The sequence below is a fragment of the Oppia nitens genome, unplaced genomic scaffold, assembly GCF_028296485.1.
Source record: "Oppia nitens isolate AA-2021 unplaced genomic scaffold, nextdenovo-longstitch-racon4-pilon3 scaffold41_pilon_pilon_pilon, whole genome shotgun sequence".
In the NCBI taxonomy this organism is placed as follows: domain Eukaryota; kingdom Metazoa; phylum Arthropoda; class Arachnida; order Sarcoptiformes; family Oppiidae; genus Oppia; species Oppia nitens.
This window is the reverse complement of record NW_026533223.1, coordinates 227,501-245,000: the sequence shown is the minus strand read 5'-3', so window position 1 is coordinate 245,000 and position 17,500 is coordinate 227,501. Positions and strand designations below refer to the sequence as shown.

Below are 17,500 nucleotides of genomic sequence, written 5' to 3'. Positions count from 1 at the left end.
AATTACCGTATTGTCGGGCAGTGATGACCAGCGAAAAGGCGATCAACAAAATGGCTGTCAAAAGCCAATGAAGACGAAAGACTGCATTATCGATGTGAACGGCTCTTCGTTTAATAATCCGTTTCAGACCAGAAAACAGGTCCAACATATCGACAACTTTGCTAAAAAAAAAGATATTATTAGTTAAATAATAATTTTTTTAATTAATATCCAGTTATTATTATTAATTAATTAATATTATTAAATTGATTTTTTTTGCAAAAAAAAAAGTGAATTTAACTTTTCTTTAAACAAAAATTATTAGTTAAATAATAATTATTAAATTGATTTTTTTTAAAGTGAATTTAAATTTTTCTTTAAACAAAAATTATTAGTTAAATAATAATTATTAATTAATATAATTAAATTGATTTTTTGTGTATTTAACTTTTTTTAAATTATTAGTTAAATAATAATTTTTTAATTAATATCCAATTAATTAATTAATATTATTAAATTGATTTTTTTTTCAACAACAAAAAAAGTGAATTTAACTTTTTTTTAAAAAAATTATTATTATTATTACAATTATTAATAATATTTTAAACACACCTTTATTATATTTTTGTGGTGTATGTGTGTGTGGTTTAATTTTTATTGTAAAAAACTATTAAACTAATAATAACAATAAAAAAATTTCAACAAAAAAAAATTATTGCCAATTAGTGATATATTGTTTAACTTATATTTATATATAATATATTATTATTATTATTATTATTGATTAAATATTGACAACAAATATATATATACACAATATTTAGTAAAAAAAATTATAGTATACTTTCACTACTAAATAACAAACAATCAACAAAAAAAAGTTTATATATTTATTGGATATTTTATTTATACACAATAATAAAATGTATTATATGTTTCTAGTATAGTCATAAATACCTGTACTACTACTTGTAAACTGTGTATAAAAGTTATGTTTTAAAAAAAATTATTTTTTTTTTGATAAATCATTGTTTAACAAACAACAAAAAAAATATTAAAAAAAAATTTCTTCAACTCATATCTAATAACTCAATAAAAAAAAGTGGACCATTGATTGATTTGATTTAATTTATCAAAAAAAAATAAAATAAATAAAAATTATTTAAAAAAAATTTTGCCAACAATACAATATCTACATAATTGTGTTTTTTTGTTGTTGTTGAGTTTATTAAAATTAATTGTAATTAAAATTAATAATAATTTTTAGCAACAAATGTGTATATATATATATATACACTAAACAACAAACTAAAAATTGATAAAAATTAATAGTTATAATACAATATATTGCTATTTTTGTGTTTTGAATTGTTTGTTTAAGATAGAAGTGAGAAATTAAGTTTATTTTTTTTAATAAATAAAAAAATAGTTAACAATTTATTATTATTTTTTTTTTAATTGTTTTGTGCAAATTTATATATATATATATTAAGTAAATAAAATTTATTATTAAGTTTTTGTTTTGTTTGGTTGGGTGTGAATGTGTTAACCACATATAAAAATCATATGAATTCAATCAAATAAATACATCAGTTGTGTCCATAAAAATTATTTATTTTTAAAAATTTAATTGTGTTTTTGGTAATCATTTATTATATATACATTATAAACAGTAAGTTAATATAATTTTTTAATTTATCACTAATATGTATTTTTTTCAATTAATCAATATATATATATATGTAATATTCATTGCGCTTTTAATTACATAATAATAATAATTTGTATTTTAAAATTTGTATGCAATTATCAATTTGCAATCTCTAATCATAGATATAATAAGTGAGAAAATTCAATTAAGATAAAATAAAAAAATACTAATTTTTATTATAATAGTTAAAATTTATACTATTAATAGTTTGAATAAAAATAATAATTTAAACCTAAATTTTGATTAAATTGCAATTTACTAGACATAGCAATAATTATCTTAATTATTATTTTTAATGTATTGATATAATTTTTTTAATAATATGATAATAGATTTATTATTGATAGATGATAAAGTTTAAAAAGTTGTTAAAATTATTATTATTTTATAAATATTTAAAAAAAATTAATAAACTCTCAATACTTACATATGACATAAAGTGCAGGTCATTACATGATATCCATTAAAATGATTATTATTATTATTATTATATAAATTAAATGAGAATAAAATTTCAAATTTTTGCAAATGTCTAGCATTTTTCCGTACAGTAAAACTTTAATTGCAATCATCTGAAAGTCATATTATTATTATTATTATTATTATTATTATTGTCTCTCAAATGTTTAGGATGTTTCATATGTTGTGACAATTTATTTTATTTGGTGTGTGCTCTGAGAGAGAGAGAGAGAGAGAGAGAGAGAGAGAGAGAGAGAGAGAGAGAGAGAGAGAGAGAGAGAGAGAGAGATGAGTACCCAAAATAATCTCCTAATATATATGAGTGCAATGAACGCTAGAAAAATAGTTTTTATTTTTTTTTTTTAGAAAGTAACATAAAAAAAATTATTTGAAATTTTCAAAAAATATTAAATCATTTACTTTATATTTAAAAAAATACTTAATTTCCAATTTAATTAATTTTCTCAATTTTCAAAAAATATATTATTAATAATATATGAATTTTATTAAAAATATTTCAATAACAAAATTTTTAAATTTAATTAACAGATCTATATTTATGATAATATTTTATTTTTATTTGTTTGTTTTTTTTTGGTACAAAAATATCACATTGTATTGTATTACTACTACTACTACAGTACAGCATATATTAGATCAATTGATAAATAATATAATAGAAAACTAAAGTATAAAAATTTTAGTCAATTAAAAAATTATAATTTTTTTTCTTCAAATCTAATAAATTAAAGGATTGATTGGATTTTCTCGACAACCAATTGACTGATCCTATGAGTGGACTGTCTGTCGGTAACAAATGCGTGATCAATGTCTTGTAGACAAAGTCTTATATCACAGTTTGGGAACAATTGACTGATTTTCTGGTAGTAGTCTATTGGACACCAATGGTCACAATCGCCGTAGAAAAAGGTTAGCTTTTGTTCATTACCAGCAATAGCTTCGGTATTCAATTCATTAACCTTTCAAACAAACAAAAAAATAAATAATAATTAAAAATATTATTATAATATTAAAATTAATTATATCTAATATTTTAAACCAGAAAATCATATAACCAAGGTTATTATAATTATTATATCCTAATTTTTATATGTGTTAAAAAAATATGTATAACTTATAACTATACAGTACCGTAATACTGGTATTTAAATATATATATATATATATATATATATATACGGGTAGTATTAATTAATTATTATTATGGTAATTGTTTGATCAAAAAAAATATATATATAAAGGTTATTTAGTAAAATTAAATAAACACAAAAAAATTATTATTATAATAAACAAAAAAAAATAGCATTTACTAAATTAAATTCGTTTAATGCCATTTCAATGGATCTCATTAGACAATTGGGATTAAATAAATTGATGGCAGCATTGACCACACAGTTTGGTGGTGTTGTACTACTACTATCGGTGCCGGTGCTACCGGTGCCGGTGCTGCCCATTGCCAGTTTGATTAGACGACGTTTAAAACTATCGCTCAGATTATCTAATAGATAGCTTAAGGCCAGTATAGGATACTTGAAATATTGAAACATAAACTGACATTTGCTGCCCTGACTGGTCGAGGCCATGGATTCAATTGTCGGAAATATTAGTATTGAATGTAATACCTAATTTAAAAAAAGGAAATTTTTATTTAAAATTTTTTAAAAATTACTAAAATAAATAAATAAATACTTTTTGGCGAACAGTTTCCCAGCCGTCCATTAACTCCAGTATTATATAACAGCCGATTGAATGACCAATAAGTATGATCTTTGAGTCGCCGGATAAGTGATTGTCAATGAACTGCCGTTTGTGGTCTATCTGTCCGTTTAGTAGATATTTATCTGATTTTTTTTATATATAAAAAACAGTAAATTAAAGATTATAGATATGTTAATAAAAAAAATTATCTTATAATTTAGATTATTGTTTAATTAAAATATATTTTTTTTTGGATCAGATGTTATTGATATATAGTTATTAGTTTATATACTAATAATTTAATTAATTTTTTATAAAACTAAAATAAAATCATACTTTCATTATTATGTTTAGTTTGATTATTATTATTACTACTGTAGTTATCAATGATATTATGTCCCGCATGTGATAATCCTATTACCGATAGCTTAGTTTGCATATGAATTAGTGCCAGTAGTTCCTCATAATAGGATACTTCACCGGGATTTCCTATTTTTTATAAAAAAAAAAATAAATAAATTATAATTAAATAAATTTTTTAAATAAAAAAAATCATAAAATAAGTTATAAAATACCTGATATAAAGACAATAATAGGCTTATCGCTAGAGAAGCGGTCATTACTAATGGTATTACTGGCAGTAGTAGTATTGAATCCATAGTGAATCAGTCGTGTGGGCACCGAATTGATGACAATCCATGACCAGCCAGTGCTGACTACCGGTGCTGCTGTTGTTGTTGTTGAGGACATACCCCGGTTATACCCCCTCCCCGTAGTAATATACAGGTTATTTAAAAATAGCCCAGGTAACAAAAACAATAAAATTTTTGACCAGGTGCTATTCTATATTATATACTATATATATTAATATAGTATATCTAAAAAATAATAATAATATTAAATTAAATTAAATCAGAATCTATAGTATGGGATAGGAATATAGGGATTAAATATGGGGGTAAAATAGGGGGTAAATTAATAAGTAATAAATAAAATTTTTACACAATATATGATGAAATTTTTAATAATTATTTCATCACTTTTTTTTGGACTGTAATACTGTATTAAATATCAATAGTACTGTAGAATTGTGTGTATTATTATTGATATTATTATTATTGAATATTCATGCGACTAGTGATGTCATATATTTATTATTTTTTATAAAAATTATATTACATATATTACGTACAATATATGTTTTATTTTACAAAAAATACGCATGTACAATTAACATTTATAATATACACTGTATAATTATAATTAATTAATTTTGTTGTTGTTGATTTAGTTATAATATAATTAGTAATTTTTAAACAATTTAAATAATTTAATTATTTAGCTATAGTTATAGCTTTTTTTTAATAAAAACTAACTAGAAATAAATATATAGAATAATAATAATAATAACTATGGATAGTATTATAAACTAGATAATTTTTGTTTTTTTGTTTGTTAAATTTGAATAAAATTAAATTTTAGTCAAAAATAATTTTTTAACTAAAATTTAATAAAAATGTATTATTATATGAATGTATAGACAATAATAACTATTTGGTAAAAATTTTAAATTAGGTTATCCTAATTAGATTAGTGCTTATTATTATTATTATTATTTTGGCTATCATAACAATAATTTCATTGGTGTTAAAAACTATTTATTATTATTATTATTACTTTAACATATTGTGTACTTGTATTTTGTTTATTATAATTAATAATAATAATAATAATAATAATAAATTAAACATTTGTTTATTCAATTCAAAAATTATTGAAGCTTTACGTCATAATTATAATTATAATTATTTATGTATTTATTTAGAGAATCTTGAAAAACAATAACTAAAAATTCCTATTAAAAAAATAATAATAATAATAATTGGCAACTAATATGATATATAATTTAAGTGTTATTTATAATTTTAAAAAAAAATTAATAATTTAAAAAATTTAGACAAACGCACAGTGATTATTAAAAAAAAATATATATAAAAAAATGATTGTAAATTTTATTTGATATAAAAAACAGTATACAAAATGATATAATTATTTTTTAAAAAAATGTGTGTTTATGGAGATCCAAATTAAATGAATGACAAAAAAAATGTTGAAATTATTATTATTAGTTAATAATAATAATTATTAAATTATTATTATTACTGCTCTGACTTTTCATAATCATAATAATAATAATATTAATTAATAATTTTTTTTTCTAAAAAAAACATGTAAAATAAGGTCACTTACAATATTATTATTATTACATTACGTTAATTCATTAAATGGGACTAAATGTTTATATATATATATTTTTTATATCTATATATATGTCTGTAAATGTTATTTTTTTTTTTAAAAATGTTGGGCCAATAACTTTGAATTTAATAGTTATATAATTAATTTTTTTTTTAATTAACTATTAATAAACTATTGGTCCGATTGTTTTGTTTGATGTGTGTGTGTCCTGTTATTTCAAATGATTTTTTTTATTTGTAATAAAAAAAATCATTGATCACAACGAGCTTTTAATTACTATCATATTATTATTATTACAATTCCTATATATGATTGTTGTAAAAAAATTTGTATCAAATAATTATTATTATATATATATATAAAAATTGATAATAAACATGTATATAAAAAAATTGTGTAAATAATTATTGTGTGTACATTAATTGTATATAATAATAATAATTAAAAAAACGGATAAATAGATTATTAAGTATCTTATTGAGATATGATTCACAAAAAAATCATATTATTTTTTTTTATAAAATTGTATTAAAAAAAATTGTATATAAACTAGTGGTCTGGACTTTGGTCATCATCTTTTCTCAATTGATATTTTGTTTAAAGATATTATTTAAAAAATGTATAATTAACTAAATAAAAAAAAAATTGTATATAAAATATATATTTATCATAATCTAATATAATAGTAATAATTAAAAAAAAATTGTATATAAAATTGTCACAAAAAAAATGTATATAAAAAATTGTATCTCTTATTAAAACCTAATATTAATATTAATCATATAATTCGTTGGACTCAATCATTACGGGTTGTTATATCAGTTGTTAAACAAATAAAACCAAAAAACATACAAAAAAATTGTTTCGTTTTTATAGACCATTAGCTCCTTTGCCTTCCATTCGTCGATAGAAATCAAGGATCAGGTCTTTGAAGTTCAGGGGATCCAAGTTCTTGGACAGCAAATCAATTACAAACCAATCGCCGATTTGGCACTGATTGCACACTGAATGCAGGGCGTCGCGATTGGTCAGACAACGTGATTGGGTGGCCAGATAGCGGACACGGGGAACAAATATGGTTATCGCACGATAGACCAGTGCTATGAAGGTGACAATGGCCAAGAAGTAGAACCAAAACCATAGGAATATGTAGATCTTTTCGTTGATGATATTGATGGGCAGTATACACATGGCGTCGTGTTTCTGGACATCACCAGAGGAACCGTATCGATGGAATGTACATTTGGTTAACCGTGGAAACACTTTTATCTGATCCGACAAAACAAACAAACAAGAGGTTTACTACCCGTATAGTAATGATTAATATAAAAAAAAAACATGACTGACCATCGGATCGTATCTGACCGACCAGTCCCATTCGGAAAAACTAAGTACATCCCAGCCATAGTTGGTAAACTCGCCGCCCAAAAATCGGTCCATAAGTATCATCTGAAGTATAACGTTCAAGAAGTTCAGCAATTCGGTGACGACATAAAACCGAAACATCATATTGTGTTGATTGAGATTTTTGTATAGATATTCAACAAGAAGTGCCCGATTGTTTGCTTTGACATCTTCACTACAGATCGGATAGTCTAAGCCGAGGATCAAGTTCTTCATGCGGCCGCCTTCGATGGCTTTCCACAGATATCGGGGAACATAGAAAAGCAAGGCCTGAAAAAACAGTACAAAACACACCCACTGATAGTAGGCGTGATATATGCGCTTTTCGTTAGGTGTAGTCTTGTCCACTCCCGGATACGGTACTTCTTCGCCGACCCGTTTTTTCCATGCATTTTCAATACTGAATGTCGTATGAATCCAACAGTACGTGTCTATTATTATTGGGACAAACAAAACAAACAAAAATTATAAATCAATTGATCCGTCATTTTTAAATGACAACAATGATAATGAATGACAAACCCAGAAGATTGGGTGGTATATCATCTCTTGAGATACAATCGATTGGATCGCCGAAGTACTGGCGGGCTATATATAACACACAGAAAATTTAAATAGCATTTAAATTATATATATATATATATATATTCAATTGGCATAAATATCATATACAGTATATATATATATATTGCATATCTTAGTTGGTGGACATACCGGTTACCATAAGACTACATCCCACTAGTATGAGTACCGTTGCCTTGTAGTGCAATCGAAATATTTTATTATCAGTAGTACATGAGCTCGGTTTGAGAAACTGTTTAAGACTACCAAACAATTGAAACATTATCGTTGGTGTTGTTGTTGTTGTTGTTGGTATTGGTGTTGGTGTTTAAACCCGATTTTGTGGCATAAATTTTTTTTTTAATATATATGACACTATTGTCTACTATACTACTAGTACTACTACTGTGTGTGTGTGTGTCAAACTCCCAGTGTCTGTGTGCGCGAATGTGTGGGAAAAACTCAGGGCTTAAGGGCCTTTAGGGCGTCGGTCAGAGAGTAGAGAGCAGAGAGGAACTCATATAATACATACACACACAATATATATATAWATACTACTCGACACAGTACTACTACTACTACAGTACTACCAGTAGTCAGTTAGGTTAAACAACTACTACTACTAYTACTATATAGAGGGCTATCGTTTGAACCGTGGCACTGTAGTTATGGCCAGCCTATGGAGCTATATATTTTGGGGTCTGGTTTGACGGGTTTTGGGTTTCCAGAAAAAAAAAACACTATTACTACTATTCCTATTGCTTGTAGTCTATGGCCAAAACTCCACATAGAGTTGCCTTTGATTTTTTGTTGGTTTGGTTGACTTATTTTGAGGGCAATGTTTAAAGAATGTTAGCTTTTAAACAGCAACTGTTATCTCTCTCTCTCTAGTTTTATAGATAAAGAGAGAGAGAGAGAGAGAGAGAGAGAGAGAGAGAGAGAGAGAGAGAGAGAGACTGTTGGGTTGGAAGGAACCACCAATCGAAATGGTCGTTTCAAAACTTATATATTTAAAAAAAAAAGACAACTGTGTCTTCAAGTGTGGAGTGCCTTTAGGGCACATTTCACTTATCAACAAAAACGATTGCTTTTGTTTAAATGGCTAAATACTGGCTGAAAGAGAGAGAGAGAGAGACAGACAGAGAGAGAGAGAGAGAGAGAGAGAGAGAGAGAGAGAGAGATCACTGTACTCTCTGATGAATTGCTTTTCAAAAACACTACCAACACTGGTCTGATGGTGTAATCACTTATAGTTATTTGCTAAGCATTTTTATTTTCTGGTGCTATCAATAGTAGTAGTACTACTATTACTACAGGTAATACTATATGTCTCTACAGTGCCATAAGCATCATAGTGTGCAATACCTACTAGACTTACCTACCAAACCATATAGCATACCATAACCATACCGTGTGTATATAACATCAATGAACATCAACAACAAAACAATATACAATATATACGGAAATAATAATATAGTAATTGTTGTCATATTGTTATTTGTTGTCACTTTTTTTTGATGTTTAAAAAGTTTTCTTTAAGAAAAAACATTAAACAAATTAATCAACATTTTTCAAAAAAAAAATAATAAATATATTTTAGTTACGATAATATATAAATTTTTATTTAACAAAAAAATAAAATAAAATAATATATAATTGCAATATATATTTCTACTTTTGGGAAGACCTTTTAAATTTATTATTATTATTATATTATTATAGACATAACATTACAACATAACCCTGTTTACGAATTTTATATATATATAAATATTATATTATATTTTTTAGTTAATTATACAATCAATTTATAAATTTATATAATTTTTTAATAATAATATAAATATAACTATTATTTTGTTTGTATTGCAAAGTTTGGAACGTTTTGATTGATATCTATATAAATATATTTTTTTTATATATAAATATTGCATAATTTTTTTTTGAACATTAGATAAATCACATCAAGTATTACACACACAAACACACATAAAAAAATTTAAACAAAAAATAAATTTATAGATAATATTAAAAATAAATTCCTAAAACTTTTTTCACTAACCATCAAGAAAATTGCATACAATTAATATAAATTTAAATTTTTTTATATAAAAAAAATATATATATATAATAAAATTACTAAATTTTGGTTTTCTAGCATTTAATTCTAACATTATTAGTGTCTTATTTAAAAAAAAAATTAAATATAATTTTTCATATTATTGAATTTAGTATTGAATACCAAAATTTAGTAATTTCTTACAATTTAGTTAATTTTGATTTTATAAACATTTGTATTATTATTTTTTTTGTATCAATAATTGATATATAAATATAAAAATAAAGCACAAATATAATCTTTGAAAAAAATAACTCTTAAATGTATAAATATATGTATCTAAATATATATATGTTTGTATAAAATTATAATATAAACTACTATTAATTTAATAATAATATGCGAAATATAAATGTATATATACTGTAAATATTAATAACAGACAAAAAAATTAATATAAATTATTGCTTATAGATATATATATATATATTATATTCATGATTATTATTATTATTTTGAATATAAAAAAATAGGTCACTTTTGTGTATTGTTATTAAAAAAACTATATAATTATTATTTTTTAAAATAATATTATGTAATAATATTTTATTTCGACAATTATGCTATCATTTTGTTTTGTTTTGTTTAATATGAATTCAATCAGTTATTAATTGGTTTTATTCTCATTTAAATTATGAATATGTTTTATAAGTTATTTATATATATATATATTTGGATGATTGCTATCAATTAAGAGATCAATATTTATTAAATATTGGACAACAAAATTTTTTGTGTTATGAAACTATATTATTGATTGATTCATATTATTACAAGTATATCCCCTCTCAAAAAAAATATATATATATGTGTATCAAAAATATTTAGATATATATTTATCTTAATATAAAAAATAAAATAAATTTCTACCATTGATTTGGTTGATATATATTGATATATATAAATTTGGCAAATATACAGTAAATATATTGATATAAATATAGAAATTTGGTAATTGATATAAAATTATTATTTTTATATATATAAAAAAATTATCTAAAAAATGTGGTCCCAATATAGGAGTGGTCCCCCCATATAAACTAAAACACTGTGTTTAGTCATTTAGATTTTGGCAGTGTTTGCAAATAATTTTTTTTTATAATAAAAATAACATATAATATATCATATTTTTATGAATGAATCGCTTACTATACATACTATATATATATATATAGTTAGCTAAATAAGTAAAATTAAATTATGAAACAAACAAAAATTTGAATATAAACTAAACACTACTAATTGTAAGTATTGTTCCCTTTAAATTGTAAATTATTAATTAGTATATATATATATATATAGTGTATAAATATTTATATCATATATATATATATATATATATATATATATATAATGATAGATAGCTAACTAACTTATTTACTAATAGATATACTTATTAAATATAAAATTTWAAAAAAATAGTGATAATATTAATAATATTTGATTGAAACTTTTGATTTTTGAATTCAAACAATTGGTATTTTTTTWTAAAAAAAAAATTAGATATATTTTTTCTATCGGGTTATAGACTGTCGGCTCCCTTTCCCTCTAAACGACTGTAAAAATCTTTAACTAAATCCTTAAAGTTTAGTGAATCCAAGTTTTTCGACAGCAAATCCAGTAGAAACCAGTCGCCGATACTGGCCTGACTGATCACATGGCTCAGAGCGTCCCGATTGGCTACTCGGCAACGGGAATGGGTGGCCAAAAATCGGACTCGCGGTACAACTATTGTTATGGCCCGGTAGATGACGGCAATGACGCTGACAATGGCCATAAAGTAGAACCAAAACCAGAGGAATATGTAGATCTTTTCGTTGATGATATTGATGGGCAGTATACACATGGCATCGTGTTTCTGGACATCACCGGAGGAACCGTATCGATGGAATGTACACTTTGTTAACCGTGGGAACACTTTTATCTGATCCGACAAACAAACAATCAAACAAACAAGAGTTTTACTACCCGTATAGTAATGATTAATATAAACTAACTGACCATCGGATCATATCTGACCGACCAGTCCCATTCGGTAAAGTTGATCACATCCCAGCCATAGTTGGTAAACTCGCCGCCCAAAAATCGGTCCATTATTATCATCTGAAGTATAACGTTCAACAGATTCAGTACTTCCATTACGGAATACATTATGAATAGGGTGTTGTGATGGTTCAGATTTTTRTATAGATATTCAACCAGTAGTGCGCGGTTAGTGTTTTTGCTGGTCTCATCCAATATCGGATTATTCAGACCGAGGATCAAGTTTTTCATACGGCCGCCTTCCGTGGCTTTCCACAGATAGCGGGGCACATAAAACAAGATGGCCTGAAAAAACAATACAAAACACACCCACTGRTAGTAGGCGTGATAGACTCGCTTTTCATTTGGTGTAGTCTTGTCCACTCCCGGATACGGTACTTCATCGCCGACCCGTTTTTTCCATGCATTTTCTATACTGAATGTCGTATGAATCCAACAGTACGTGTCTATAGTTTTTTTTTAATAGAAACAAACAAACAAAAAAAAAGTTGGTTAACAATTGATCCGTAATTTTGACGACAATGATAATGAATGACAGACCCAGAAGATTGGATGGTATATCATCTTTGGAGATACAATCGATTGGATCGCCGAAGTACTGGCGGGCTATATATATATATATATATGGCATACATATATACATACATACAAATTGAAAATACAAATTGAATTAATTATATGATGGCATATATTATCATATGGTTATAAAGTTTTTTTTTTAATTTTTGGTGAAGACATCACACAACATACCGGTTACCATTAGACTACATCCCACTAGTATGAGTACCGTTGCCCTGTAGTGCAATCGAAATACATTATTATCGATAGTACATGAGCTCGGCTTGAGATATGGTTTCAAACTACCAAACAATTGAAACATTTTGTTGTTGTCGTTGTTGTTTTAACAGTTTATATCATATGATGACACTATAACACCACTGTCCTCCTCACTGGACAAACTGGACCAACGAAAAAAAAACTTTTGGGTTTAAAAAGGGGGGGTCACTTTCACGAGGGACGTCGGGAAATATATTTTTATATATAGGGAACTATGTAGTAATAGAAGCGCACAGCCTAACTAATAACAGCATAGTTAAAACATTAATAGTAAACTAAATGGACTACAAGTGCTACATACAGCTACAAGTGCCACACATACATACATGTACTGTACACTGTATACTACAGTGTATTATCTATGACTTTACCATTAATTTATATCAACCTTCCTATTTGCCAACTGTTGCTTTGCCTCTCTCTCTCTCTCTCTCTCTCTCTCTCTCTCTCTCTCTCTCTTTCGCATTCATATATAATACCAAACTTTACAGTGTCTACCCCCCCCATAATCTACAGGTTTCTCCCCCCCTCTCTCACAGTCATAACCTACACCCCAAACGATTATCCCCCCATTTTTACCCCCCTCTTTACTATACACTTTACTATACAGAGATTTCCAACATTTCCAACAAATACTACAGTATAATACATATATTTATTTTCACATTAAAATCATTGATCAATGCATAGTACAGGGCCTACTGCTGGTTAATAATACTAATAATACTATTAATATATTAATAATAAATAGTTGCCAAACAAATAGTTATAATAATAATAATAATACTAAACTTGTATTGAAACACGTATTCCGGGTTTTTGTGTATAAGTTTTTTTATATTTGCTTTATATATATATATAAGTTTTGTTGCTATAATATAACGAGTTTTATAACTTTTATATAATATATATATTATAATATGGCTTTTTATATAATATAAAATTAATAAATTAAAAATATATATTTATATATTCAATTGATAAATAATATAGATTTTTCAATGCATTAATATTAATAATAATAATTAGCATTAAACATACACTATATAATTGGTATAATATATATAAATATTTATTTATACTGTATTTAATTAACAAAATTGGATATAATCATTTACTAATAATATTGAAAATGATAGCCATTTAAAATCCAATTAATATCAATATATATATTTTTATTTATATACTATTTTTAATAATATTTGCTAATTAAATACCATTTATTTTTATTTAAAATGCCATTAATTCTAGTCAATTACTTAACTTAATAAAGTTATTATTGAAATATTTGATTCAATTAAAAAAATTGACTTGAATTTTAAGGACAAATTAGTTTTAGTTTATTATTATTATTTTCTATACACTCTTAAAAGGAAAATATAATTTTTATATTAATTTTGATAATTTATTAAAACAAATAACAAAAGTTTAGTAATATTTATTAATATTACTTATTATTATTATTGTTTTTTTCCTAAACTAATTGCTAATAGTTTTTAATATCATAGTTAGCTTTGTTAGGAATGCATATACAGTACAAACACATACAAACATATAAAAAACAGTTAATTAAAATTAATTCATTAATTATGCATAGAGATTGACCCCAGATATTAATTATACTATATTTGTTAATAATATTAATAATAATATAATATTAATTTAAATGTATGATACAGTAATAAATTTAGTAATTTTTTTGTATAGTAATTATTCAAAAAATATTTTATTAATATCCTATGACTAAAACATTTCAAGTTATAATTATTTTATTTTTTAAGTATTAATATAAATATTTAAATAATGGATTTAATTATATCTATTTAATACAGTGTGTAATATTTATTGGAAAAATTTATTTATTTATTTTTGTTTTGTTTATTATTATTATTTGTTATTTACTCGCAAAATAATTTTTCAACAAAATAATAAAATTTCTTGCATTTTAATGTAGTAATTATTTTGAAACTTGAATTTTTTGTTGAGTAAATTATAAAACAAAACTAATAATTAATATATAGTGTTTATTATTATTATTTTTAAAAATTTTATTATCTATTTTTTTATTTGGTAATAATAATAATTATAGAAAAAACTATATAATTAAAGTAAATTTCATTGAATACAGTAATATAATCATCACTTTCTATGGAAACCTCTATATTTCTCAATACATACTAAATTTTATTTATATGATAAGCAAAACAGTAATATCTTTAATAACTTTATATATTTGTAATCACTATTTAATATTTAACTTTTTTTTATAAGTAAATTTATTATTATATTATCTATACATACAGTATATATATATATATAAATATATACAGTATTTTAGTGTCGCCGGTAAAAAAAAATAATTATCAACTTTTACTATTAAATAGATTTATTTGTTGAGTAATAATCTGATATATATTTTATTCAAAAAAATTTAACTTAATTTTTTAAAAATATATATATTATTATTAGAATTTATAATTATAATACAGGAATAATAAAAAAATATTAGTTTATATATTTAAGTTTTATTAATAATAATATATTCCAACTATTAATACATCATATTTTYAAAAATATTTTATTATTATAGCAAAAACCTTATTATAACTAACTTTAATTAAACCTTGAAATAGATTTGATTTTGTTGTCAAAAAATTAAATTAAAATATTAGCAGATTTTTATTATTAGTTTAATTTTATTATTTATTTATTTAATATAAATAATTCCATTCTTATCTCATATATATATATATATATATAATACAAATAGTGTGTTAAAACTCAAATAATATTAATAATAATCAGTGAATTAATAAATATTTAAAATTATAATCAATGGTATGAATAATACATGAAATAATTTTATTTATCATATATTTATAATTAAAAAACGATAAGGCAATAAAATGTTGAAATAATTTTTTTAAAAATATTATACAAATAATAATAAATTTAGCTTGTTAAAATTATTTAGTTGATATTAAAAAATTATTAAATAAATAAAACACAATTATAAATTTATTTCAAAAAATTTTTTATTTGTCATTTATTTTTATTATTTGTTTTATTAAATAAAAAATTATTTAAATTACTTATAATTATAAAGAAAAAGTACAGATAAAAAATATACGCAAATATACGTAAAATATATTTATGTATTTTATTAGTTTAGTGTTTCATAATAACATTTGAAATGCCGTTTTTAAGAAAAAAATATACATATAATATATCCAATGTTAGGAAATATATAAACATATAAAAAATACGGCTCATAATTATTATAATAATGATAAACTGCAGCTCATATTTTTTTAAAAAAATGCTTTTTTTAACAATAAGATTATATAATTAGATATATAAATATATATATATATTATAATTGAGTCCCAAAATCAACCACACTTTTATGTGTATATATATGTATATGTAATAATAATAATAATAATAATAATAATAAACAAACTATTGCTTTCAAATAATCAATTTATATAGAAAATTACAGTATAAAAGATATGATGCAAACAACATTTGTTATAAACAAGTTTTATGTGTATTATTGCTATTTATTATTAAAAAAAATTTAGACTATGAGATCACTGATTAAATATATGATTAAATATATATATATATATATATATATATATAAATTGGACACAAATAGACATTAATAAACATATATAATATATATTAATATAATTTTTAAAAAAAATTATGCATTCACATAAAATGGTCATTTTTGTGTATAAATATATGTGTGTATACATAAATTGGTTATGCTAAATTTTGTATATTAAATTTATAAAAAAAAGTCAAATATTTATTTGGCACCTATATATATATATATATAAAATATTTTTAGTATAATAAAAACACACACATAAACAGTATATATATATATTTGTTTTTATTATAAATTTGCCAAATATCCCAATTGAATGTTAATAATATTATTATTATTACGTTAAGTTCATTAACACTAAAGTAAATATATATATATATTATAAGATTTATAAAATTAAAAAATTAATTTATATAAAAAAATTCGTGCTTTAATTCTATGGCAGTGTTGCTATTAATTAAAAAATGTTTTCGAGTTATTATTATTATTATTACTAATTCACAACACTATTCATTTATATTATTACTTATATATATATATATATAAAGTAATAAAAAATAATAGAAAATTCCTAAAATAATTTTTTATCATTTTTAGGGGTAATATTATTAATAATAAATATTTAATCCAGATATATATTATTAATCTATATATATATATACTGTAAAAATATTAAATTATAAAAAATATATATTTATATCTCTTTATGTATCAAAAAAAATTTGTGTGATTATAAAAGTGTTTTATACACAATCTCTTTTTGTATTATCAAAAAAAACATAGATAT

General features: G+C 22.7%; 4 protein-coding genes across 4 annotated transcripts in view; all 4 read right to left on the bottom strand.

Moving 5' to 3' along the window:
• Positions 1 to 635, bottom strand: part of LOC128959094 (innexin shaking-B-like) — a 6,631-nt gene extending 5,996 nt beyond the window's left edge. The window contains exons 1-2 of the mRNA XM_054305036.1: positions 592 to 635; positions 7 to 161 (exon numbers count right to left, since the gene is read on the bottom strand). Of these exons, the coding sequence (XP_054161011.1) occupies positions 7 to 148 (142 nt within the window). The 5' untranslated portion in view covers positions 149 to 161; positions 592 to 635. The remainder of the gene's footprint in view (positions 1 to 6; positions 162 to 591) is intronic.
• Positions 636 to 2,895: 2,260 nt separating this feature from the next.
• Positions 2,896 to 4,633, bottom strand: LOC128959118 (lipid droplet-associated hydrolase-like). Its single transcript, XM_054305061.1, has 5 exons — positions 4,444 to 4,633; positions 4,205 to 4,357; positions 3,860 to 4,011; positions 3,481 to 3,792; positions 2,896 to 3,129 (listed from the first exon to the last, which is right to left on the bottom strand). Exons 1-5 carry the CDS (start codon positions 4,616 to 4,618, stop codon positions 2,896 to 2,898), a joined length of 1,026 nt encoding a protein of 341 aa, XP_054161036.1. The 5' UTR covers positions 4,619 to 4,633.
• A 2,188-nt stretch (positions 4,634 to 6,821) lies between these two features.
• Positions 6,822 to 8,531, bottom strand: LOC128959091 (innexin inx2-like). Its single transcript, XM_054305034.1, has 4 exons — positions 8,246 to 8,531; positions 8,054 to 8,119; positions 7,475 to 7,962; positions 6,822 to 7,396 (listed from the first exon to the last, which is right to left on the bottom strand). Exons 1-4 carry the CDS (start codon positions 8,373 to 8,375, stop codon positions 6,998 to 7,000), a joined length of 1,083 nt encoding a protein of 360 aa, XP_054161009.1. The 5' UTR covers positions 8,376 to 8,531; the 3' UTR covers positions 6,822 to 6,997.
• A 3,062-nt stretch (positions 8,532 to 11,593) lies between these two features.
• Positions 11,594 to 13,457, bottom strand: LOC128959148 (innexin inx2-like). Its single transcript, XM_054305092.1, has 4 exons — positions 13,008 to 13,457; positions 12,798 to 12,863; positions 12,216 to 12,703; positions 11,594 to 12,138 (listed from the first exon to the last, which is right to left on the bottom strand). The coding sequence occupies exons 1-4, from the start codon at positions 13,135 to 13,137 to the stop codon at positions 11,737 to 11,739; spliced, it is 1,086 nt and encodes a 361-aa protein (XP_054161067.1). The 5' UTR covers positions 13,138 to 13,457; the 3' UTR covers positions 11,594 to 11,736.
• Between the last annotated feature and the right edge of the window lie 4,043 nt (positions 13,458 to 17,500).